General features: G+C 42.9%; 1 protein-coding gene across 2 annotated transcripts in view; it reads right to left on the bottom strand.

Annotated features, from left to right (window-relative positions):
* rftn1b (raftlin, lipid raft linker 1b) overlaps positions 1–27,842 on the bottom strand; it is a 98,273-nt gene that overhangs the window by 10,845 nt on the left and 59,586 nt on the right. The window contains exons 5-7 of one of the 2 annotated variants that reach the window (XM_023402960.2): positions 26,795–27,281; positions 19,100–19,303; positions 9,613–9,731 (exon numbers count right to left, since the gene is read on the bottom strand). In XM_023402960.2, coding sequence (XP_023258728.1) covers positions 9,613–9,731; positions 19,100–19,303; positions 26,795–27,281 — 810 coding nt within the window. The remainder of the gene's footprint in view (positions 1–9,612; positions 9,732–19,099; positions 19,304–26,794; positions 27,282–27,842) is intronic. The other variant, XM_087173121.1, reaches the window with a different exon arrangement.

The following is a 27,842-nucleotide window of genomic DNA, read 5'->3' as shown; positions in this document are numbered from 1 at the left end:
TCCGCTCTTCCTGACTTATTATGCGGGGCCATCTTGCTGCCTCAGCACTCCAGCACCAACCTGTGAGTCTAAAAAACAAAGCAATCACATCGCCATCTTTGTCTTTGATGTTATCTGAGTGACTACAAAGACGGACCACACGGTGAGAAGACAGAGGTTCTGTACTGTAACCACCTCGGTCTAAGCTACTTTAAATTAAATCAGGGTTTTTCCTAAGATCCTCACACGGTTAAACAAAAGCCCCTTGCTAAAAAGTATCTCAGAAGGGAGGGGAAAAAAAACAATTTTTAGCTTTCACTCATGACAGCTAAAACATCAGGCAAGAACACACATCTAAGTCTTACATTTTTTTGCTGCTCAACCGCCTCCTTATCATTTTCAGAAAAGCTATGGAGATTGACCAAGTTTATTTTCAGGCCTACGGCAAAAGAAGGTGCAGCTGCAGGTCAACTTAAAGTTCACAGTGCAATCTGAGAGTCAGCTCAACAAAAACACGTCTATTGTTTTTATTTAAAGCCCCTCCACCAGCTCTGCAAGACATAGACATAACAAACCATAATTCTGTTTTTCACCAGCTCTGAATGCAGCTGAATTTTGGGGGTTAAACGCTTTGCTGACACAGTCCAGCTGATGAAGCAAATACCTTTTTCAAAGAAGGGGCGTTCAGATACTGTTCCTGATGGGCTCGCTCAACCTGGAGTGTTGTCACAGCAACAGAAAATTCAGCATCCTCTGTGCTTTAAAGCACTTCAGCATCCCTTTATAAGTGTAATTGGTTCTTTTCAAAAAACATAAAACATTAATATTTTATATTTATGCATTTTAACATATATTCCTTGTTGCTACATCTGCTCACTTTTGTTTAGATAATAAGCTTGTTGCTCAGCATGGATGAAAACCAGCTCGGCAAAACAATCTCACCACAACATCTATTCAATACCTGTTCTGGAGCTTTCAGGCGAATCACATGTTTCTCATGTAAATGTAGATTTTACATTTTTCTGGAACTTCTTGTCTATGTTTTCTAAGTCTAAGAGTCTAAAAATCATAGGGTATATAGAGCTTTATAGGGCTACATGCAGCTAGTTTATATAGGGTATTTTATTTTTTTTATTATTTAGTCATTTACTTTATTTTATTTGCTATTTATTCATTTTATTTGTATTATTTTATTTAGGTTGATTCTGTTTTTTAGCCATGCTATAGGAGTGGCGATGTTGGACAGTTGGTTCACCACTTTAGCCCAGACTGAAATTATTCAATCAACTATTGGGTGGATTGCCATAAAATTTTGAACATACATTCATGGTCCTCAAAAGGTGTATTTTCCTGAGTTGGGTGATGGTGATCCCCTGACTCTTCCTCTAGCACCACCCTGAGGTTTACATTAGTGCTTCAGAGTGAACTATCTCAACAAATATTGCCTAGACTGCAATAAAATCTGCTGCAGACATCCATGATGCCCACACCATGAATCAAATTAAATTTGATCACCTTACCTTTCATCTAGCATCATCATCAGGTCACAATTGTAATTTGTCCAATGCCTTGGCACCATCAAGGGATGTTTTCTTGGCTTAAACCTGCATTACCGCAGCAATAATAAACTTTAATAGAAGACATACAGAGTACATCCAAACTTTAGACATTTACGAGGCATTAGCCGACTTTGGAGTCAAGACTAAACTATGCAGCCTGATAACACATGATGAGGCAGTTAGAAAAACAAAGGATCAGCCAGGGGATGGAGTTATACTGTTCATCATGTGTCAGTGAAAGCTTTTATTAGGCACTTTTGCAGGGAGAATAAAAGTGTGAGCATTTGATGTTTGAAACTGATGATTCAAATGGGAGGGGGAGGGTGGGGGGTGTGGGGGGGTCTGAGACAGATCATCAGACAAGTCATCAACTTTAAAGCAGCAGCCCTAATTATATTATTCAAATAAAAGAGAGGGCCAGGAGCAAAATTCTGACAGGGGGGGCCCAGAGTTCCTCTCTGTGTCTCTGTTTACTGCTTTTTTAAATTAGCCTGCCAGGTAGTTAGGTAAATACCAGATGTTTTTTTAGGTTAACTGAGCTGACTCTTTTAACCACAACCTACTTTGGAACAAGAGATTAAAAACATGCCAGTTTCTTTGTCATGTTCACCTCAGCTCAGGCTCAACTCTGTCTGATCAGACTATTCACTTTTACTCATAACATTAACTGCACGCACACCACAGGGACTCCGCTCAGATTTCCTCTCTGTTTCTGAGGCCCTCCATGATATGGTAGCTAGATCAGTGGTGGGAGATGTACTCAGGTCATTTACTAAAAAGCACCAATACAACAATGTAAAAAATACTCCATCAGACATGAAAGCGCTGCATTCACAATCCTATAAGTAAAAGCATGAACGTATCATCAGCAAAATGCGCTCACTGTATCCAAAGTACTTGTTCTGCAGAGAGATGGCCCATGTGACCGACATATTTTATATCTTACATGATTAGATTGTCACTGATGCATAAGGAGGTGGAGCTAGTTTTAACTACTTCATATGCGGTCAGATTTGAATCTGTATTTATTTTTTCACTTCCTTTGAGATTCAGTTCAACAATCACTCTTTGGTGGAAACGATCACATTTCAATACTTTTTGTAAGTTGTCAGTTTGGTAACCACAGGGACAAGCCTTAACAATGCCATGTATTTAATAAGCTTATCATATTCTTTTGTGTATGATGAAATGTAGAGGAGTAGAGGTATGAAAATGGAAAATGGAAAAAGTAATACAGCACAGCACTTGATGCACACTGTATGTTTTCAACCACTGCAGCTTGAACATTCATAACAAAACTGTCACGTCTAGGTTACATGTTATTACTTGTGTCTTATATCTTGCACATAAACAACTGATCCCTATAAACCGAAGCCTTCCCCTCCCCTCTACAGCTATCAGCATCATCGTCACGTTGTCTGACAGAGCGGGCGTGATCTCTCACTAGCACGGACAGTGCAAATTACTCTCCTTCTATCTAGGTCACCTCTTCTCTCACCTCAGTCAGAGGGGATAGAGATATCGTGGACAGGCAATTCATGTCGATGATCGACTCTCTGCACAACACGCAGGCCTCAGCATGCACACACAGACACAGAGCGTGCGATACAACATATACTGCACACTGTGAGTGATGTGTGAGGTCTGACATTAGAAGGAAATCTACAAATCTGCATCCTGTGTTCGTTGCACCGACCGCGGGAGTGATTCTAGTGAAGCCAGAGGAAGACGCTCTGTAGCAGGTGGCTTTTGTGTGAATCTGATTTCAAGACGTCAGGAGTGCCTGAGAGCGCGCGCACACACACACACACACACACACACACACACACACACACACACACACACACACACACACACACGATATCTTCATGTGTGGATCTGAGGTGTCCTTCGTCTATGTCTTAAAACTATTGCTTCAAAGATTCCTCCCTGCCACACCACTGCTGTGATGTGGGGCCCTAATCCCATTTTAGACATAATTTAGTTTCTGAAGACTGTGAAGTGCTGCTCTTCAAAGCCGGGGATGCTGCTGAATTCTGGGAGTGAGTGACAACAATGTCAGCTCTGTTAAGCTCCTTTCACTTGCTTTGACTTTGGAGTGCCATTCCTTAAATGTGAACTCCGCTGATATTAACTTTTAGTGCGTCTTCCTGCAGGACACTTTCTCTAAACTCCCCCTGTAGTTTGTTTTTTCCTGCTTTGCCGTTTGGGTTACGAGTTGTCAAGATCAAGGAGGAGTGAGCGTGCCTGCGACATCATCAGACTGCGGTGCTTGAAGCGGTTCAGAGAACATTTTACTCTCTGAGCGTCATGCTATGATATCCACAGACGGTACATGCTCAAAAAGCTGCGCATCTCGAGAAACAAAAGCATTTATGAAATCTGCATTAAGATCCTGTGCTATCCGTCTGAGTTCAGAGAGAGAGAAAACTGTTTTAACTTTAAATCATTTTGCACCAAACTCATAAAACAGCAGTTATTTTCCATGTTCCAGCAGCGTAATAAAACCCAAAAACAAAAGCTTTTTTTTGCGCTAACCAGGGAGCTAGTTTGCAATCCATCTTGTTTTCTGCTCTAACCATTTTTCTAAGTTATGTATAAAGCCTTGGTAACCACTGCACAGAAGTAATCATTGTCTTGAAGAACCGTGATTACAGTAGCGGAGCCATGCTGCATCTCTGCTGCGCTTAATTAGAGTCACAAACACACCTGCTGGTGTCGACCGAGCTGCATCATTTCACCTTTATATGTTGAGCTCTGGGGGATTTGGAGATTTGTGCTGTCACCCTGAAATGGAGGTGAATGGACTTTAGTTTGTGCTGCTCAAATTCCACTCGCTCGCCTTGTATTGGGGTGATGGCACATTCACACATGGCACATAGAGTCAAGATTATGAGCATGGCTGGATATCACCAGGTAAAAATATGCTCTCTTGTGATTTGGGTGTGTTGACCCTCGGAAGATGATTCTTTACAGACCTCTTCACTGAGTTAACATGTCAAGTTAATTTACTTTATCATGAGAAGTGCACAGTCTGTGGAACATGCGTCTTAATGCAGCTGCATCTTAGCAAATAAAGGATTCAGTGTTTTTGAAGCTTGATCCATACAAGGCACTAAAAGTGAGGACTTTAATCTGTCTCTAACAAGTCTCCCGACTATGAATGTGCGCTACTAAATTGCTAGAGTGCTGTTCCGATTTAACTTCACATTCCTGCTGTCAACGCTGTCCAAAACACATTAGTTTAAAAAAAAGACAAACACAGATGCAGCAGAAACAGAGGCCCTGTTCAGACCTGGCATTAAAATGTGTCTCCACATGCGTCTCGAGTGACCACTTGTGAAAGGATCTCAACTTCCCCGCTCTATATGCAAATAAACACATTCATTCATGCTCATTCATAATGAGACTAATTAGACTGTGGCAGAGGACGTCGGTTAAAATTCCCATATTGTATAAAATGTGACTTCCATGTCTTTTTTGATTATAGATCAGGTCCAGCTTCTAAATTAATACTGTGAAAGTATCAAAGCCTCAGTCCACAGAGAAACACACACAGCCTGTATTCAGACACTGAGCCTTAAAACAAGCCGTCAGGACTTCTGTAACTTTATGATGTCACAACAAACCAGTCAACGCCCTCAGCCATGCCCCAAGCCCCGCCCACATGGTCCCACAATCCTACCTTGCAAGATTTGTTTTTTTATTTTTATTTGATCCGATTGGCTCACCGACCCGTTGTTACTAGAGCTCCAGAGAGATCTTAAAACCACAAATATACCTTATTGATATCAAAACTTCAAATTAAACAGTGTAAAATATGAGTCCTTTAACTAAGGCGGTCCTTCAGTGTGGCCCAGCACACATTTGTGTTCATTATGCTACAAGAATGAGGCCGCATGCAGCCCAGACCCGGAGGTGGTCTGATGGTGGAGTGATCAGATCTCAAATGCGTCTTCAAATTCATCTTGGGTGTGTTCCCCTCTGAACTTAGAGCTGTCCACTTGTGATCAGATGCATCTAAATTGGGCCAGAGATATCATCTTTATTATTCCAGTCATTCTTCTTCCTTGTCAAAATCTGTTGCCGACATCACCCGCTCAGCTGTCGACAGTTCGGTCAGAGATTTGGGTGTATCGTGCTTGAATCAGCTAATGTAGCCTCAAGCTGCTAGCAGAGGCGAGGAGCAGACTACAGAAGTGCAGTAAACTCACTTCTGTCTAACTCCGCACATCATTTTCCAACTTGTAGTCTTCAGCCCCAACTGCTCAGTCTTCATGCAGCTCCCTCTAGAGCCACTAGCGTCCCACTTGAATTACTCCACTGAGGCTATTCAGTTTATAAACACTTTTTATGTACAGTTCTTTGAAGCTTATATGAGGCTTAGACTGTGGCAGATCAGATGGAAATATTCTGCACACAATCTAATAATCTCTAAATTTCCCCTTTAGATCGACTTGTTAGATCTATTTGTAAAAATCTTTGTATGATCTTAAGAATTTATAATTCAGCACAACATGTGCCGGATGCATCATAATGGACCCACTGCTTGGGCTTGGCAGAGCTGAAGTGGATAATGGAGCCATAGACAACATTTTAAGAAGATATGAAAGAGAAGCTGAAAAGAGTCTTAGAAACACCAGAGTCCTCGTACATGTCAGCCGCACTGAGGTGAACATGAGTTTATCTTAAAACACACACACACACACACACACACACACACACACACACACACACACACACACACACACACACACGGGTGTTTTTGTGACTCTGGTGCACTCTTACTGTTTTATGTGGATACACAAAGACTGAAACACAACACCTTCCTGCTAATGCACTTTGTCCCTCCTGATAAATAAATTCTCCTGCAGCAGCTCATTGTGAGCCAACATATTAAGAGCGGCTCTAGCTGAGGTCTGAAGACATGTTTTGTTTGGTTATTGCTCTTGTGAAGCTCGGTGATAGGGGAGAGAGCTTTCAGCACATTAGCTCCATGGCAGCTCCTGTATTGATTTTCCCACAGGACAAAAAAGAGATGAGAAGCTGGTCCTAATTGGAGTTTCATAGCAGAGACCCTTGATGAGTTATTCATTTTGAGGCACGTCACCACCGTCCATATGGCGCCTATTCAGGTCATTTTGCTCAGGAAAAAAAGAAACCACTGTGTTCAGGCGACTGCTACAATCTTCATATGTATTTAGGACATCTGTCCAAAATAGTTTTCTTTCTCCTTTCTCATGGGAAACAAAAGCTTCAGGAAATGTCCGTATTAGCTCTCTAGCACTGATGTCATTTTTGTGCAGAGGACATGCAGCCATTTATTTGTATGTACGCTTTTAATTTATTTTTAATTTATTTATGCATTTCTCTGTTTTTGTGCTGTTTTCCTCCTGGCTGTGATCTGATGTCATTTAGCAGAAACCGTTTCCACAACACTTGCATCTTAGTTTGTCAGTTCGACATTCATTTTTGTTGCTTGTCTTCTTCTTTCCTTTTCTTTTATGATATGATTTGTTTTGAAGTCAGAATCTTGCGGCCCATGAGTTTTTGTTTGTCTCACATGTAACGACGTCTGGTTTTTGTCGCAGTTGTTGACTGTTTATCATTGTACTTCAATACTGTCTTATCACAGTGCATTTTTTCATCATTTGGTAATAAACTAAATATCTGTAATCTAATGTATAAGATAAATGTATTTTTAAATTATATATTGGAGCCTCTTGGTTCCATCTTAATGACTGAAATGATCTTTTACAAAAGAGAGAGATGTATCGTCTTTGTTCACCAGTGTTGGGCAAGTTACTAAAAAAACATAGAGCTCAAATAGCTACAAATAGCAATAGCTCCTTTAAGCACAAAAGAAACACCTTGGAAACTAATAAAAATGCTGAAATAAAAGAAAAGGTTTTGTTATGGCAAACCTTTCTCTAATGATGCAAACTGATCTCAGCCTCATGTGACACCCCTCCCACAGTCTTGGAGGCTCTCCTGTCTCTCCTGTCCAACCCCAGCAGGGGACTGGCAGACATGAGAGGGTGGTCAGCTGATGTTGTTCACCTGCTCCTTCCCGGACCTGTGCTCAGCCTGTCTCTTTGCCTCCTAGAGCTCACATCCACCCTGGATCACCTTCTTCCATCCATGCATCGCTGTCATGGCGAATATCGTTGATTTCCACACCTCTGATGTTCATGTGTGTCACCTTTTTTCTCTGCACCTCTGCACTTTTCACATGCAGATCTTCCAATTAGTTGTAAATCATTTATTGGAGAAACAATTAAAACCCTTGAAAACGAACAGACACCGTCCCTGAGAAGATAAACTCCCACTTGACGACAATGTAAATGATTGCATGCCCTCTGTGAAACAGCTTGTTTGCCTCTTCCGCTGTAAGCTTCATACATCCAACCACCTGTCAGACTTTTTGATAAATAAAACTGTAAAGCATTAAGGAGAAAAGATGATGATGTATATGAAGAAGAAGAAATAGAAAAAAAAATACCCGCAATCAATATTCAGCCTTATTTTTCATTGTAATTATCCCAGCACTGAAACAATAATGAGCTGTGAGGATACTTTGCATATCAATTTTCGGCAGTTATCACAATGAATGAATGGGGATGATGTGAGACCCTGGTCGCCCTTTGTGAAAGAGTGTGTTGTCAATCTGATTTGGCATGGTGCAGATCGCTCGGGTGAAACAGTTTTTGATGAAGTCCCAGTGGAACAGTTGATTGGATCTCCTGGAACACTGGGTGTCGGTTCAGTGTCGTTCGCCGAAATTTTCTGAGGAGGCTTTGAAATCCATTAAGCTGTAACCACATTACCATTCATCTCAGAGGAGGGGAGGTCTTACTGCTGCTGCTGCTGCCGCCAGATGACTGCTGCCAGGCGACCGAGCCTTTTTTATTGGCACATGTGGCCATCAGCGCCGCGCTGGACAATCAGAGAGCCACATATTGGGGACAAAAGTCTCCTTTCACACTTGGAAAGCCACGGGCCGCAAAAAGTCTAAATTCAATTACTGAGATAGCATCGGCAAACACATACAGACACACAAAAACCCGACCCATCCGCACACACTTAGCGGACACAAACACATGCACATACAGCTGCAGACACATGCACACACGCACACACACACACACACACACACACACACACACACACACACACACGCATACATACAGATGAAAGGCAACGAAATGGCTGCAAACCCTTCAACTCAGACAGAAATCAATTTCCAACTTGGAACTTGTGCTGAGGAGAGACACTAATCGGCGGGCAGATAAGGGCTTGTTTGCTCCTGATAAGACAAGCAACCGCAACACATGTCCCATAAATTGAGATTTGCCAGATTTGCCTTTCGGGTTGCTGGGAGAATGGTTGGCTGAAGAGCGAGGAAGGGGCGGGAAGGCACAATATCCGAATGACAACTGATTTCAATACAAGACCAGCAGACTCTCAAAGTGGATTTGTCCTCTAAATAGATCTGAGTGATGTGAGTTAAATGTATTCATTGAATACTACAATACTGATATAAGCATTACTGACGCATGACAAGTTATAGGACGAACCAACACACTGGGGGGATCAAACACCACACTCATAAAAAGATATTCCCTCATTTGGTGTTTTGATGTTGTCTAACACATGATCTCCCATAAGAGTTCAATCGAGCAGAGATCTGGTGCCTGGAAAGGCCATAACATTTTCTTTCCCATCGAACCATTGAGTGACGCTTCCTGCCCCGTACGGGAACATCAGTATTCCTTATTTCTTATTTATGACTCATTCATTCAGGTTGTTTCTTTGATTTATTGAGCGGGAGACTGAAAGGTGGATCAGAGTGGCAACATGATAATATCATCACAACAGCCCTGGCTAAATGTGCCACTATGCATCTGTTAACACGGGTATTATGTTTAGTGAACCTGCCTTTCCAAACCAGCAGCATGTACAGTACGTGCTGAAAAAAAACGATGCACAAATTCCCTCAGATTTTCCTCTCCACTGGTGGCAGAGAGCGCAAAACCTGTGACACTGTGACGAAAAGAAACACCTCTCCACTCACATCAATGACGGTCCACTGCTCCACTACGATGGCGTCGAATGTCGGCGCGGCCGCGTTCTGCTCTCCCTCGCTCGCCTCCTGGAAGATGAAGACACTTTCCACCGACTTAGGCAGCAAATCTGCAGAGAAGGAGGAAAAAAAAAAATAAAATCCAGCCGTGAAAAGAGTATTTACTGGATGGAGTGTGTCAGTCTTGTCTCTGCTGCTGCTTCAGACCCTCCAGGCCAGAGGAAATGGAATGATATCAGTCAGCCACATTCGCACACAACCCTTTATTACATAGCCAGTGGTGTGAGCCATTTGTGTGAGCAATGTGCACTTTATACATTATGCAGGGAGACAGTGTAAAAGAAAGGAGCAGGTATTCCCCTTCTGGGATGTTAAAAAAAGGAGAGGAGACATTATGCGCTACATCAGTGCTTTTCAGGACCCAGAGCCCTGCTGGTTTTCATGCTTGACAGCCAAACAGAGGCTAATTACAACTAGGATGCAAGGTGAATGCAATAGCTGATAGGATTTAAAACCAGCAGTGCTCTGCATCCCGGGGATCACGACTGAAAACCATTGCTTTGAAAAAAAGATGGACAGATTTTAGCGATGGCGAAATGTAGCCACTGATTTAATGAAGTCGGTCCGTAAGGCATTAAAGCATAAATCCTTTTGCTAAGCCTGCATAATTCACCTTAAAAAGACTTGAATTAAGTGAGCCACATAAAGACATTGACGTTGATGCTTTGGGCCACTAGTGAGATTGTGTGCTGCTGACCAAATAGATTCTCTAAGCTTCTCTTCTGTTGCAGGATAACAATCACAGGATTGGCATCTGGCCCCCATGAGCTGGGACCCCTTTCCACCCAATGTCTCTTGTTATTCCTTTGATGCACATGCACATTACATTTAGACACAAACACACACATATACACAGACGCACACACCAAATACACGCCCCATGGTCCAGTCTTCCCGGCCGGCCTTAGTGCTTTCTCATTACTCCCACACCATTTACACACTAATACAGTTTGCCGGGGCCCGGGCACCAATACGAGACACTCCACATTTCATTACTGGGCCCTAATAATAGGGGGATGAGAGGCGGCTGGAGAGCCTGCGGAGAAAGAGGGAGGGAGAGGAAGATAGAAAGAGAAGGAGGGAGTGGGTGAGACAGAGGGAGAGATAGAGTGGAGGGATGACAGGCTCTTTTATTTCCCCCCTCCCTGAAAACCCATTTAGGACCCGTGTGCGCTCAATTGAAGACATCTCTCAGACGTCTACTGGCTCTCTCAAAACAGACATTGTCGTTGTTCACCTCCATCCCGCCCCTTTGCCTTTTCTCTTCCTCACCCTCACCCTCCCTTCCCCCCTCAGTCCACCGCTCCACCGCCTCATTCGTCAGGCCTCCTCGCTTGCCGTATAATTGGAAAGAATTCTTTTTCGGAAAACGCCAGGCCCTCCATCGGTTCCCTGCCAGCGCAACAGGGATCACTCAGGTGAGATCGACACAGGGTTGCGCCGTTGCTCTACAGGGGGAAGTCTGTCTCTGGTGATAATGCAGACAAGACGCTCAGCAGAGGAGAGAGAACGAGGGAAGTGGAAGAGAAGGAGTTGGTAGCTGGGGGCGTTGAGTCCGTCAGGGGAATGCACCGGTTGCGTGCACAAATAAACATTATCTTGCGCCTATTGACTGAGAGCTGAGCTGAGCAGCCGGCGGGCCGACTGAGAATAAGTTGTTTACACTTGCAAAAAAACCACCGTGCGCCCTCAGTAAAATTGTTTTCCATCCCTCCGTGACTCACATACTCAAGGTCGCAGGGCGAGGCATGCAAATACAGTCGCACTAACAACAGGGAGTGACAGCGCTGGGACTGAAAGACACAGAGGCAAGTGGTAGGATGGAGGGGGGGGGGTCAGATATCAGGGTGACAGCAAGTGACACCGGGTGACATGCAGCGGCTTAAATCAGCACCCAAATGACAGAGGAGAGCATCACCAACAGACATCCAGAGTCTGACACACACAGACTGACACTCGGATCAGTTGTGTGTTCCTAATATTCATGGACATGTTCTCAAACCTGCTGTTGTACATCGGCTTCTAGCACACAGCGCTTTGAATGAGCAAACAGCAGAGAGAGCACACAGGACGGAAGCTGCCTGCAGCTGTGCATCAGAAATACTTTCTACCCAGATTACGTTTTACAGGTGTACATCACCTACAAGGTTTTCACCCCAGGCAGGAAATAAGACCTTCCTTGATTTACCTTAATTAACAGATAGAACTGATTAAAGGGCCATACAGGTGTTGTAGCATGTTAGATCTTTGAATGTATTTCCCCATGTTCCAAGCAGCACATAAAAAGTGAACATCAACAAAGCAACATCTACTCTTACTTCCTCATTGAGAAATTCTGGATCAGGCCTTGTGCCCCACCCACCACTGCTCGCGCCAGGTCAACAGGTGAAACAGCTGGCGAAGGAAACACTTGAGAGACTCTGGCACATGTTTGAGCCTCAGTCAGACCCTGATTGTTGAGCATCAAAATGAGAGGTTGGCGGTTAGCGCAGTTAGCATCTTTAATTCATTAGCTTGCAATTGGCAGTGGCTGACACCATGTTAGCGGTTGTGCTAATGCTAACTCTCACTCTCTGTACTGACAAGGTTTGAGGTTCCATAGATTCTGACGTATGAATGCCTGGCTGTCTGAAGCTCTGTCATTGGTTGGAAATACTGATTATTTTGTTTGTGATGACTGCTAATTTGTATTATATAAACAACATCATATAAAGACATTTACAGGGTTATAAAGCTTCATCAGAGGGCACTGCAGTACTTTCATTACATGCTGAGATAATATAATATTGACAAACAATTTCGTATTCATTGCAGTGGACTCAAAGTTCAAGAATCTCCTAACTTCAGAATCGAATGGAAAAATAGCTGCCTGCATGTGAGAAAAATAGGTGTGTCTGAAATCCCTCTCATGCCACTGAAGTGGATCGAGACGTTTCTATGTTCATTTTCATGTTTTTTGTATTTGACCGTTTCACCACCGTAGCAACTGCTGTGAATCTATTCAAGCTGACTATAGCTGCTGTCCTCTCCAAATGGAGCACTGCAAGAGGAAAGAGCACTAAACTAGATATTTATCAATGTCACAGTACTGTGGATTATTACTTTAAAATTTACACCATAATTTGATCCAAGCGAGCCGCATTCACAAAAAGATCTGTGTGCACAGATTAGTGGGTTTGTGTTCGAGCCCAGCTGACCGCTGCCGAGCTGGAAAGTGACCCTGCCCCAGGTCACGTCTGCTGACATAATTTAAACATGTGTGCCAGGAACAGCCTCAGAGAACTGGAGACAGGCTGCTGACAGCTTATCTATATTTCAAACGGGACGAGTGGACATCCAGAGAGAGGGACAGAGAGAGAAAGAGACCGGGGCGTCTAATGTGTGTGGACTGAATGTGGCTCTTCCCAGCGGAGCCAAAGATTTGGCAGCTGCAGGCTGGTACCTGTGGGTTACCGGGCAGACTTCAGCTGAAAGGGCAGAGGATGGACAGCATGGTGACTAGAGACCAGGGTGTGTTTGCAAATGTATAGTCCACTTGCTTTGGCCTGAATTCAGAGGATACAGGAGTGCAATCTCCAAGTGGGAAAGCATGTTAGCAATGGTGCTGCTGCTTTATTAATATACGTTTCCAAAATATGAATTTTTAATCTTTATTAATATTCATTAATTTCCATTTCCTACTAATTTACACTTGATATGTTCTAGTACTACATGAGCTCGTCTTCGTGACAGACCAGAGTGAACCGATAGGTGTTCATTCATGCATTCAACTGCACTGTGGAGTCAGCTGACACAGAAATATAGACGATGAGAAATCTGCTTTGTTACAGCTGTCAAAGGGATTTATCCTCCATCCGCGCTGCGTCGTGCACACGGGTTTTTACATTTTTAGCACGGTGAAATTTCAAGATAAATGCATTTTTGAGACTCAAGCTTGTGTTGGAGAAAAAAGAATAACTTCCAGAGGAGAGTCTGTCAGTGTAAAGCATGATAAATAGTTAATGGAGTGCATATAGCAGCCTCTCGGTCACCCGTTCACACACACGGATGGAAGGTGATGCAAGGTGCTGGCCCGACCAGGGGGAGTAGAGCAGCTGACTCAGTGTCCAAACAGTGGGAGTAATTTCAGGGTCAGCGTCTTGCTAAAGGTCAAATTGACATTAGGAACGAAGGAACTGGGGTTAAACTGCCAACCCTGTCATTACTGAGCAGCCTGCTCCACCGCCACATCAGTATTTGTGGATCATCTCTAATGTTAATGGATTTCTTCCCACTGTGGCACTGATGTATAACTAAGGGATTATCACTTTTTTCATACAGTTGAGTGAGAGCAGGTTCCTCTATCGCCATTCACTGGAGCTCCACCACCGTGAACGTCATCTATTCTTCCATCCAACAAGTTCTGTGAGTGTTTATCCGAACTAATGTGCAGAGATTCCTGCAGTTGCTTTCTCACTTGAGACAAACTGATCATACAACCTTCGAGAGGTGTCACTTCAACCACCTGGGTGCATTTGTATATGCCTAAATATATATACATGCTTTAAGTTAACACTGTCAACCTGTCTTATAACTGCAGCTCATGCTGTGCTGTCAAATCCTGTACACAGAGCTGCTACCACACAACAAACACGAGCGTGGATCCTGCAGAGATGCTCATGCTCACAGACATGCACAGACATCTCAGGGCCCTCAGTTCTAATTCCACCTCTCGTCAACTTTTGTCTCAGAGAAACGCTTGCACATCATTTCCCTTCCGTGAATTTCATTTCACAGTAAAAAAAACAAAAACAAAAAAACCTTATTGGAATTTCATATTCCCTGCATCTCTTTCTCTCGCTCTCTCGCTTGCTCTCTCTTTTTGTCTCCCTCCACTGGCTTTGCCCAAATTTAGAAACCAGTGAGGGCTGACTGTCATGCGTATGAATAGCTCAATGTCTCACAACAGGGCTACAAATCCTCATTGTGGCTCTGGAGATAGCTTAAGCTATACAAGTAACAAAGGCAAACTCCCCGTCAACACCATTACTGTCAGTTCTTTAGTAAACAAACGCAACACCCCCCACACCGCGCTTCACACTGCATTCAGGTAGAATGTGTATAAATGAGTGTATTTGTGTGTCTTTGTAAATATATATGGATACTTCATATGTAGGCCTGTGTGTGTGTGTGTGTGTGTGTGTGTGTGTAAGTCTAGTCTTGTGTGGCACCAGTGAGCAGAGACCTCGTCTGAGCCACAGGGTCAGATATTATGGCGATATTGAATTTCACAGATCCTAAGCTGCGTGGAGGCCCCAATGTCATAAGACACACATTAAAGATTCATACGCACTGTGGCACTGCCTGCAAAACACACACACACACACACACACACACACACACACACACACACACACACACACACCTCATGTGTATGCAAACAATGCACCCTAATGCTTTCTCATCCGGCTTCACCATGGAAACACATCTTTAGAAGGAGCATCGGGACCTGGTGTGTTTTTGGGTGTGTTTTTGTGCACGTGTGCGTCCCTCTGCACCACGCCAAACAGCTGACTGTCAGAGACAATAGAAAGGTAGCAGATTTAGGAAAACGCCAGACTTGTGGCCTGACTGCAGGAACAAGAGCAGTGACGTACGTTCTGAAACAAAAGCCAAATAATCTATGGACTCCAGGTCAACAAGTACTGACAAGAACAACAACAATAACAACAACAGGCTCTTATAGTTTTTAAAACATTAATTTGTCATATTTAAAGGTTTGATATCCAAGAATCCAACTCATCAGTTAATTCTAAAAATGCATTTTAGGTTTAAAAGTTTTAAAAGGTTTAAAAAGCAGATGAATCAAAAGAATTATGATAGCAGTAAACTTTACATATTTGTACATATATGTAAGCAAAGAGACAAGAAAATCAAGTAAAGATGCAACAAACAATTCAGGACACATAGTTGCATTTTCCTTAGTTTCCATAGTTATGTTATTATGGTCTCTGTGTAGCAATAGCCTCATAATAAATAACTGTCATTTTATAGTTTACATTTACTGATTACTGTTGACTCACAGCACGACAGTGTTGTCACGGAAATATATCTATACTGTATTTGAGACTGATGACTGATGGGAAATCTGTTGTATTCTCAAATTGGAATTTATAATCTGCCTCAGATTACGCAGCATTACAGCTTCTTTAAACTTCCCAATCAGGCAGGTTCACAGGATTTTGAGCTCAGAGTCTCTGGTTCAAACCAGGACCAGCTGAGGTCCTGAGGCTAATGGGAATATCATCATCGGTTTTCAGCAGCATGTCAATTAAGGCTGAAGCCAGGAACGCAGGAACGGACCCAAATGCAAGACTCGCACGGAGGCCGGCCGGATGTACAGGCTTACATTCAGACGGGTGGACAAGATGGCGGGCAGGAATCCAGGCAAACAGGGAACAGGGAAATGAACACAGATAGCAGGTTCACAGGAAACACAACAGGAACATGAGCAGGACAAAAGCAGGAACGAAGGCAGACAATTCAACAGAGGGAACAAAGGGACTGAACTAGTGTTTATATGTAGGGAAGCGATGAGGGAAAATGGGAACAGGTGTGTAGGTAGGTGAATCAGGCCGGGTGAACAGGTGTGCAGGTGAATGTGGGGAGTTAGATCAAGTCCGGAGATATCAGCTGGCTGGATAGACACATGGCAGGAGACAGGGGCGGGAGTGACCCAAATGAACAGGACTGGGGCGGGAGTCATGACAGGTCATAAATCAAAGCATGAGACGACTTTAAATGTTGAAGTGATGAACACTAGATGAAAAGTGAAGGGCTTATTAAAGTTATTACACTTCCTCTCAAAGGGCAACATGAAAATCTGTACTGAATTTCATGACAATCCATTTAATAGCTGTTTCACTCAAAGCCATGGTGTTAATCCAAAGTCAGGGGAAGTCACCATGTATCTGCACCACATTTTATGGCTCGATCCATCCAACCGCCGCTGAGATACGGTGGAAAGTGGTGGAACGACTGACATTGACATCCACGATGAAAAGCAGGGAGGCTCAGCAACACTTCCTTCAAGTGATCAACAGTGTAAAAACAATAATAGTACAACAAGATAAAAGTAAAAAAGAAAAAAAAAAAAAGGGGCAGAAGAAGGTCAGTCTTGGAAAAAAGCCCAATTACACTCATTAGACCACACATGTATCTGTCAGTGCGTGACAAGCTGAAGCTCGCTATATCTCAAAACAAGCCTGTCACTGCCATCTACCATCCTGCATGCGCCTGTCTCTGTCAGCCCATGTCCCTTAGTCTGTTGTTCCGCTGTCAGATATGTCCTTGATGTTTATAGGGCTGAGATGGTCCCTTGCATCGTGTTCAGCGTCTCATCACGAATTCAGAAAACTGGTCTCAAAGAAGTTGCTAAAAATGGAGGCGGCAGGAATGGATACTGATTCTAAAGCCCTGAGCTGCACGGCTGTTTGGTGTAATTAGCTGCTAACAACAAACGGGATGCCGCTTTGATGTCACATTGCCAGCTGCTCTCAAGAGACCGAAATCCACAAAGTGCAGCATTCACCTCTGTAAAGTTGTCTGTTTTCTAAAGTGGTGGAGCTTAAGCTGTGTGCTGCATTCAGTCCTATAAGTCAGTGAAGGGCGAGACGGTTTCATAATGCAGCTGATCTGCTTCCAACCCTACCCACTAATTTCACTGTTCATGAGACTCGTATCTTAGCAGTGCATGGAAAATGCAAAATATGTTAGAGGACTCTAATAGGCAGAAAAAATGTAATCATAATAACACACTTCATTACTCCATTCTCAGGACATAAAATATGCAAGGAGGCACTAATTTGTTATCAGGTTAATTATCTGTGTTTCAGACTTGCTGAGGCGTTCACTTTCCCAGATTAATGAATTATGACTCTTATTTACTCTGGTTGGCGTATTTCACCAGTGTCAGAGTGAAGCATGGAGCCGCCAGGGTCTGATGGAAGAGGAAACCCCAAACAGGAAATAGTTGAGAGGAGGATACCAAACAGCTCGTTGAACTCAAAGGAGGCATTGCAGCTGCACGGCACACTAGAGAAATGGAGTTCATCCTATTGTCGTTTGTAAAAGATGCAGTGTTTCAGTTTTCATCAACACCTCTAGCAATCCAGAGTTTCCTTCATGCTGCCGTCATCCAGCCTCACAGCAAGTTTATGGGTACACTCTAAACACTGAGCTGTCTTTTTAAATACGTACAAGGGAGGGTCACAGTTTTAACAGCACGCTAACGATAACATGCTAACGTTCAGCAGGTATAATGATAACCATGGACCAAAGTGACCAACTGAATGACTGAAATTGCCATCCCTAGAGCCCTGCTGCTACCAGGGCTAAAAAAGACTGTGTGTGCATCAAGCTATTTTTACCACTAGGGGCAGTAAGACAAAATATATTCACATCATCTTATTATTATGTTGTGGCTGGTTCAAGTTTCTGAGCAGCTAATGAATTAATGTCCAATATCCACAAGATTTCTGGCTCCAGTTTGGTCCACAGACTCCTCAAAGAAAAATCTGGGTCGTTCAACTTTTCATCATTCACTTGAATACATCATTTTCTACTTTTGGACAGTTGTTGCAGACTTGGTTCCTCTAAGCTTGCTTGTTGTGGAAATAGCTGCCTACATTTTCTTTGTGTTGTAAGACCCAATTTTAAAGTCTACGTTGACCAGAGGCTCCGAAACGATTAGATGAAATATGTTAAAAGCCGTGTAAAGCTGCAGAGTTGGGTATTGATTCTCAGTGGCTCTGGCACTATGAGTAAACCCTTTCATATAGTTTGCAAAATGCTTAATGTAGCTTGAAATTTCAAACATACTATATGATAACCACTACCCCTGCAGTTATCTAGTGTTTGTTTGCAGTAAAAAACTAAATCCTGCAGGACTTCTCCACTTCCTCACACTGTCAGAGGAAGTATTATAACAGTCAAATGCAAGTATTATTCAAATATGTTCTGATTGTTTTCTGGTGAAAAACCAATGCCAGCTAATGCATAATTAATGCCACGCAGGGCAAGGTGCATCATTACCTGCCACAGGCTTTTTATTTTAGAAAGGCTGACGTGGATTTTGCATTTGCCTGATGTTGACAATTTTACTGGTGAATCTGTGATAGGAAAAAAAAAGAAGGCAATTTGGGAACCTCTCTGACTTTTAATAGCTGTAAGAGTCTGAGCAATGAGAGTACGAACAATCCTGCAGCAAGAAGCCAAGAACAAAAGTGAAGGCCACTGTAATATTGAAGGAGAATAAAAGTATACTGCGTTAGTTGTATTTTCTCTACATTACTAACCTCTCATCTTTTTGACTGTGTGTGAGATGTAACCTAAAAACATTATGTGTGTTGTCGTGCAGTGATCTTCTTCACGGCCTTACCGTTCATGTTGCCCAGGTGGAAGTATCCATCGACCAGCGAGGCTCCGTTGTTGAAGTGCTGGGTCATGTGGTCCAGCCAGTTGGCCTCCACGCCTTTGACACCCTCGTCACAGTTTTGAACCCGGAGCGGCACCTTGACAGTGTAGTACTTCACCTGCTCCTCTCGGACGGGCGGGTGGTTGTACAGAGCGAGCAGGTCCACCCCTGAAGACACGCGACAGAAGACAAAGCTCTCGTCATTGATTTAAGTCAGTAAGGGGTGTGACAGTACAGATGTATCCTTGGTGGAAGTCCCACTTTTTACTGCACGATTGTTGAACTACTGCTGTACACTGGCCACAGTCCAAAGTGTAATTCTTCTCCATCTGCAGGAGCACTTTTATTCTCCTCCGCTGCCAGGAGCGGTGGAATTAAACGGTTGAATGAATGACATACATGCAAAGAACTATCTGCAGTATTAAGCTGGAATATGATGCAGCTTAAATACGACATTACTTACGAATTTCGAACTTTTTTCCCTTGGATTTTTCAACACTAACCACACGTCCACACTGTGAAACAACATGGTAATGAACAATTGGAAGGAGCATCTATTTTCTATGAGATAAGCAACCAGGGAAACTCAGCCAATGTGTTGACAGTCAACAAGCTTTGTGGCCAAGAAAAGTTGGCCACAGTGTTCGAGGTCATCAGCCGTCAATAGTAAATCACAATTTGTGTGCATGCTTTTTCTTTTTCCGACCGGTTTGATTTTCTTTTCCTGTGAAAAACTGTAAAAAACTAAACAAAAAAACAAACAGCAATGTTTTTCTGTCAGCTAGAATTACTTTACTTACTTGTTTTTTTTTAAATGTCCAATGAATGACAGTTGTGTAACTCCAAATAACAGTACAAAATACAGTGGAAGTTGTCAAAATTGTTGCTATGGCAACGGTCAGAAGCAATATTTTGTTACTGGGCCGTGGCTGAGGCATAAAATGAGCTATATTAGAACAAAAGTGCAATTTTGACAACATGATTATAATGGAAAGTGATGAGGTACAAACTGGGATATTGCAACACTGAGGTCAATGACCTCTCAAAGTCACCTCTCAATGTGAAATGAAACCTTTGGGGATGAAGATTATTTACCGAAACTTTCATGCTTTAGTCATAAAATAGACAATAGGTTTGCCCCACTATTGGAAACATTTATAAAAACTGAGCTCAAGAAATTGGTTGTACAAAAATCTGGCACAATTCACATAGAAATTAGTGTAAATATAAAATTACAAAAGAAACTTCCAAATCATTTCACCCTAACTTGCCTAGTTTATTCTTAATGTTTTTTTATTCGCAACTTTGTCTCAAAAAATCAAGTTATAGGACATTTTAAAATCTTATTTTTTGTATTATGCAGAGTATGAATATTTATGTAAAAACTAACCCAGTGTATTATTTTTCCAGTGGGTATTAAATTTCTAATAATCTTATTATGTGACTTCTAGGACACTGGTCTTTATTTTCATGACTTTTTATAGAAACAGTTGCGTGTGCTGCATTCTGCATCCGTTTTATATTAATTTCTGGCGTAAGCCCACACTGGCAGGGCACATTCTGTATGCAAGATACTATGATAAATCCTTCAGCATCATTATCATATCATGAACAAAAGTTCTCACCTGGCAGGTGCAAAATAGACGAGAAATGAAAAAGTAATACAAGATGAGATTTGCGTTGCCCCGAGCTGGACTCACAAAAATGCAGGAAATCTTTTTTTTTTCCAATTGGTTTTTTTTCAACAACAAACGTGAGGTGAATCAAAAGCAATTTGATCATATTCATGCTACAAGTCATCCTCACATTCCTTTTAATGTTTTACAGGAGTGATATAACGCTGCTGAGTCTGAACTTAAAAAGGGACCTTTTCATTGTAACCGAGTTAATTAATAGTATAACCTTGAATAATGCATTAAAAGCTCTCCAGCTGATGTTGTTTACATCAGGCAGAAATATACATAATGCGGTGGGCTCAGGAGAGGGAAACAGGCTTGGAAATTTGCCCACAGTACGTATGTCACTTCTCCTCGCTCATATCACACTAAATCAAAGTGGAAGGAGTTTCATTTGTTGTGATGTGAGTGAGTGAAATATTTGTTCTGCTTGGCTATGAAAAAAAAAACAAAAAAAGAAACTCCAAACGTGAGATGTGAGCGAGGTTGGAATCAGGGCGGAAAGCAATTCAAATCGAGCCTGGTAACATTTTCCCCTTTTCTTTCTAATGCAAATGTCGAACTGTCATTCCCCAAGTGAACCAGATGGATGAGCAGAATGTGCAGCACTGCCACCCGCCCGTCCACCCACACACACATGCACACACACTTTGATGTGGGGTGGAGGAGGTGGAGGAGGTGGTGGTGGTGGTAGTGGAGGGAGTCATGGCTCAGTTGCTTTGGTTCCTCCATCCGTCCATCCTTCCGGCAGACACCCAGGAAGAATGAATCATTTATAGAACCATTTCTTGTCTGGCTCGTCTGACTGATGTGACAGCTGGCCACCAAATTCCATAATCTTGTCATTTGTCACTCTCGAGAAAAAGTCGAATCACAGCAGAATATTCACACACCCTCCCCTCATCCTCCCTATGTTACCCATGTTACAACGAGGACAATATGGTAAACAGATCTTGGACAACACATGACAACGAAACGACGTCCTGTTCGACATGCCTCCGTCTTGCCAAAACAACACATTTCCCCGCCTGTGATTGATTCTGTAGTTATTTGTACCATATTAACTGGTTTACAGTTTATGTGCACAAGCCTGAGATGATGTATCACTACAGTTTGCCCCATGAATCCTCTCTGTATCTCAGAGAGCTTCAGGCAGGTCATGAGGAAGGCTTCTTTTGAAAAATTATGTCATGTACACTAACTGATTTAGAAATGCAGGAAGGCTTTGGGACACAGCTCTAAAATTCCTGTAATCGCGGTGTAATTAGATAAGTAACAGCATTAAACCATATTCGACACAGATTATTCCAGTTCTACTGATGGGGCTTTTATAGACACTGGTCAGATTTATAACAGCCTGACATAAAATAACAGCCACTAGCAAGAAACATGCTGCCCGGCCTCCATCCTTCTCACAATATTAGCTGCTTTCTGTGTAATAGCTGAGAGTTTCTCCATGCATTATATTTCATTACAGTCTAATTATGCTCCGATTATGGCACTGAGGCGACTGTAATTCAAGCAGAGGGTAGGTAGCTCATTTTCTAACCTTTATTTGTCTGTAAACATCTCTTCAGCAGCACTGTTCACTGGAGATGTACTGCACAGAGGCCACAGAGCATTAAGTGCCTTGCCTAAGGGCAACTTCAGCAGGGGAAAGCAACCAACATATTAGATAAGATAAGCAAACAGCCCTCAGATATTGACCTGACATTTGCCAGTCCAGCTGATGGGCTGTAAAATAGTAGGAAGTCAAACTGGGGCCATGCTTTCAACTGGCAGTCTCAATAATTTCCATTCAGAAATGATTTTGATAGAAATCTGTCTCTTCATGTGCAGACATTGTGCACCTGAATCTCCCTGCAAAGCACAAATAAAACATACAGCATGGGTCTATTTTCCAGCTGCAAGTCGCAATGCAAATGTCAAAGCGGCTGTTCTTTGCCAGACCACGCTGCAGACTAAGCATTTTGTATTTCTTTTCAAATGGGCGTCTGCCATGCAAATCAGCTGAAAGGTGCCTGCACATAGCATCAGTCCTGCTTCTGTAGCATTAATTTACACAACAAAAAGGTGGATCAGATTCCATAAAATGATATAAAATATATTAGCAAAATTCAATGGAAGATGATGAATAGATCGCATGTCTCATCATTTCTTCCCTATGTGAGTCTGGACTTAAACCAGTGACCCACCAGTCACATGTTCACTATGACCACGACAAGCTTGAGAAAAACTGGTGCAAACTGCAGAGGAGCAGATACTTTATTGTCAGGGAGAACATAAGGTTAAGTAATTATAGGTCTTTAACAAACTCCATTAGAAACCGACATAAATCTCTAAAACAGGTCTCTTGCTCAGGCTCACCACTCCCCCTGTTCTCTTGAGCTTAAGTGGCCTGTAAATGACACAAGCAAACGTTCTCTCTTTCCAGAGCCAAGATCTGGTGGAGAGGCGATATTTTACCAGTAGGAAGTGGCAATAATACTGCAGTGCTACTCAGTTTTTGGCTCTATAACAAGAAAAAGACATGAAAGCCATAAATGTCACCTTATTGTCCTGATCAATAACTAACGGAGAATTATTATGGTCACTTTTGTATCTAAGGAAGTTAAATCTCACTTAATGCCCCAATAATTAAATATTAATAGGTATATATAGGTAGACAAACACACACACACACACACACACACACACACACACACACACACACTGAAGCTTGCATGTTTAACTCCTTTGAACCCTGATCACATGACTTCATTACACCAACAAACGACTGCTAAGCCTTTCAGAATAAAGTCCTTGCAGCTAACCTGACTCTTGTCACTGGCATGGTCGGCTAACGAGAAAACGAGCGCATGAGCGTCGTTAGGATGTTGAAAGCATGTTGCTTCAAAGGCTTATCTGATAGCAGTGCAGCTGTCCAAAAAAATGACGAGGTCGGCGGCACTGAACCTGGCGTGATCTAAGCAGTGTGACTCTCCAACACGCCATCGTTTCAACGTCTGTCTCTATAATCTGAGACGCTGGACACTGATCCCATCAGAGCAGAGATAACACTGATCTCAGGGATAAGAACAAGCAGCTGAGAAGACTTCCTCTGCACAAGATTTCAGACTGATGTGCGTCAGGATTACACCTATGATAAAGGTCTTTACTTCATTTTAAAGTGTTACTGTGTAGTCACTCAGTTTTGTTAGTTTAAAGCTCAGTAGTTCTTGTAGAGAGGGCAAACGTATATCATGGCAACAGAGCAAGGCAATTAAATGTTGATTGTGCATCAATATCTGTGAGCCTCTGATGCATCATCACTTCAGTTTCATTATGTTTCCTGCACAAAGTCTACTCACAACTTCATTTCTGACAGTATTATAAATAATATTTTTTCAGGCCTCAAAACACAGCACCCATGTGACGTTATGTTCCGCCTGCTGAAACAGCTGATAGCGTTTTAGATTAGATGCTGAAAAGGTCAATGTGACTTTTTTTTTTTAAAAATCTAACCATCATGATCTCTGCTTTGAGTCGTCTAAACATAAGCATACAAATGTTAATGAGTAGTTTCAGTTTAAATGTTTCCTCTGTATATTCATAGAATATAATCCAGTTGGCATTTCATTCCCTACAAAACGTTTTTGCTCATGCAAATTAGTTGCATCTGAAAGTAACTTTTATGAGACAAGAGTTGTCTTATCCAGACTGGCTTCTACAGCTGTCACAGCCATGTTCTACCACCAGAATCCCTTTCCCCCCAAGCATTTGAGTCTCCAAACTTAAGGGCTCAGTTTCTATCAGGAGCTCCAGTCTCAGGGACGGTGTTCCTCTATCAACCGTAAGCTGCAGACTTTCCCCGGCTCCACTGGCAGCGCTAGCACAGTGTTCACCTTGAGATCTGAGGATTAGCGTGGACAAGCCAGCAGTAGCCGAGACTCTTGGGCCTCCTCAGCAGACTGGGCATTAGTAGAGAGGGACATGGGAGCTTGGCAGGCTCCCTTACCACCCCGGCTGGCTGCTTCCCCGGCGCTGCTGGCATTGTGGAAGAGATTCAGGGGGGGGATGAAGGTGGGGGGTTGAGAGAGAGCCGTGAAGCTGAGGGAGGTGGAGGACGAGGCAGTGGGGGGATTATCTCACTGCAAAATGCACTGTAGGGAGGCCCAGATGGACCAGTGGGCTGTGGTCTGCTGTGGTGCCAAGTGTGTGTTACCACACACACATATACATGAAGAGACGCACAAACAAAAGCACAAAGCATGCACCACCAAAGAGCACATTCATTATGCAACACCTAGTATTAGGTGCTTTGAACCTAATCACACCGCACACTGTACCTACAGTATAACACACAGACGTTAACACTCCCACTGGGACGTGTGTCTAATGCACAGTTTGCACGTTGCACTGAAACATATCACAAATAGGTTCTGTGAGAGGACGAGAGACGGGGAGGGGAGGGGGGGGGGGGGGGGGGGGGTTGTAGTGGTGGGTGTCTCCATCTGTTAATCCGAAATGCTCAAATAAAGCTGAAACTATAAATGTCTGTGCTAATTTCAACAGCGCTCCCACAGACAAGAGGGCGATCATGAATAACTCATTGAGGTGCAGCTACGTACGGATCACTTTCTGGGAAGACGGCGAGCGAGCCATGAAATGTGCAGGTTCCGAAAAAAAAAAAGAAAAACTGTTTTGGTGAAATTCACATACTCCCCGCTTCATCAGCTAAGTGCGAGTGTGAATTTGTATGCACCGCAATAATATGATTCTTTTTGTGTAACGGATAGAGAGGATTATATCCCAAGCCAGCACATTGTTGTGTAACATTGAGGCAATAGCAGGAAATGACACCTCTGCAGTTGCCAAGTGTTTCAAGAGGGATCTATGGCGCCACACTGTTCTTTAGTTAAACAGCCAAAAGGTATGGCTTCAAATGAAAACCAAAAAAAAAAGAGAGAAAGTGACACGGATATGTAGACAGATACTGGCTGAAGATTAGAAGCTGTCATTTTGAATCTCTGTGAATATGTGACACATGAAGCTACAGTTTAGAGGATGCCCTTGAGTGTTTGATTTCACCCCCAGCTGCGTTCGCTTCTCTGGGATCAGCAGCTGATTGTGTGCGTTCACAGGTGTGAATGTGTACAAATATGCAGCACGAAAAGCATACATTTCCAACATTTATCCGATGTCGCCGGCCCGAGTTTCATCTTCACTGAACATAGAGTGCATCAGCAGCTACAGCCTTTCACAGTTTGAAGCTTTGACCTTTAATTATCTTAATTATCATTCCTCATTAGGTCTTTCTGTGTAATTTGTAGGGTTAGCTGGATTTGTGTACCAGTAACAGGTCTCGTGCCATTTGGATTCAAAAGTCTCGTCAAGTTTTAAAGTCTGAAATTTTGACCTTTAATTACAGCCCGCCCATTGGGCCAATTAGTGCAGTTTGTTTTTTTAGAGGTTCCGTTCAACCACTTTACAAAAAAACGAAATAAAACAAAGCTTCTGCGATATTCGCTGCTGAGATTTCATCCAGCACAATACAACCGGGGGAAGTCGTCAAAAATCTATTGACCTCGCCATGAACAGTTGGGTCATTGGGGCCACAGAAGAAAATTGCTGACAGCATGCTTTGTGGATTAGCTCTAAGAACAGATGAAGAACAGAGATGCTGCTCCTCTGCTGTATTGGGGTGGCAGAGAGACAGATATTTCACAACCTGGACATATAAAATAACAATCTTGAGCTTAATGTAATTTGGGTGAAATGACCCTTTAAAGTAAGTTCTGTAAAATATGGACCAGCAGAATCTGAAATATCAGTTTTAGTAAACTAAAATAATAAAAGCGCTTCAGTTACTATACACAAATACCCGGATGCATTCTTTTGAGGCAGCATATGAGACTCACGGTCCTTATTTCCATGTTTTTTGTTTGAGACATCATTCTCATCTTAGTTTGAGTTTATGATAGTAACCATGGAGACCACTCACCATCGCCTCTCCGCAGCCGGTATCTCGGCCTCTCCTTTGTCTCTGTGTCGCTGCCTTTGTTGTTATTGTGACATGGTGAGTTCTCCTCCGTCAGCTCCTCGCTGTGCTCCAGATCTAACTCTGATATTGGCGACGTGGCAGGCGAGACCTCAGCCTGACTCCCCTCCACCCGGCTCCCCGAATGGTTCCCAGTGTTCTCACTTTGATTCTTCTCCCCGCTCGGCGCTCCTTCCCCAGCATCGCGAGAGGCCTCCTCGCTCCCCTCTTTGACCGCCGTGCCAGCTTCAGCTCCAGGTTCTGCGTGGTGTCTGGGGCTCGAGGGGTTCGAGGGGCTGCAGCTGCCCAGGGAGTCGAGCAATGAGCTCGGGCTGGAGTGCAGGGAGAGGGAGGGGGTGTCTGGTTCTCTGATCGTGGTGCATGGGGCCCCATATGGTTCCTGGACAAATCCCACAAACTTCACTCCCTGGTCAGCAGCATCCTGGATCTGCTGTTGAGAGCAAGAACAATAAAAACAATAAAAATCAAAAGGTAGAATGAAGAGACTTTGCATCCTCTGATTTTGATTCGAAAAGAGCTAAAATGATCAGTAAGTAAATTGACAAAAAAAAATGCTGCTTTTCTTCATGTATGATAGTAAAAAGAACATCTTTGAATTTGAAGATGTCACCTTGTGCTCTGAGAAACTGAGCTGGGTATAAAGTATAAGTATAAGTATAAGTATAAATGATTAGTCCACTAATTGAGAAAGTGACTAGCAAAATTATAAAAACAATTGTGAGTTGCATCATTAGATATAGTGTTAAATATCTTGGGTGTGAAGCTGCTGTTGCACCCGTTTGTTAGGAAAATGGCAGAAACTGTGAAGCATAACATACACAACAAAGTTGTTTGCCATGATATCTGAAACTGAACTTTCAGAGCACTGTCGACTCCACTGCATCTTTACGTTCCTCTACCAGCATCTTCTCCAATCACACAGCTGTTGATTAGACTGGAGCGGCCACAACCTCAGTCAGGCCCGGGCCACATCCCAAATCCACCCCCCCCC

This window comes from Seriola lalandi, unplaced genomic scaffold (genome assembly GCF_002814215.2).
Source record: "Seriola lalandi dorsalis isolate HSWRI2012SDOR001 ecotype SW California unplaced genomic scaffold, Sedor1 jcf7180002054045, whole genome shotgun sequence".
Lineage (NCBI taxonomy): Eukaryota > Metazoa > Chordata > Actinopteri > Carangiformes > Carangidae > Seriola > Seriola lalandi.
The sequence above is the reverse complement of the archived record's forward strand: the minus strand, read 5'-3'. Positions and strand labels throughout refer to the sequence as shown.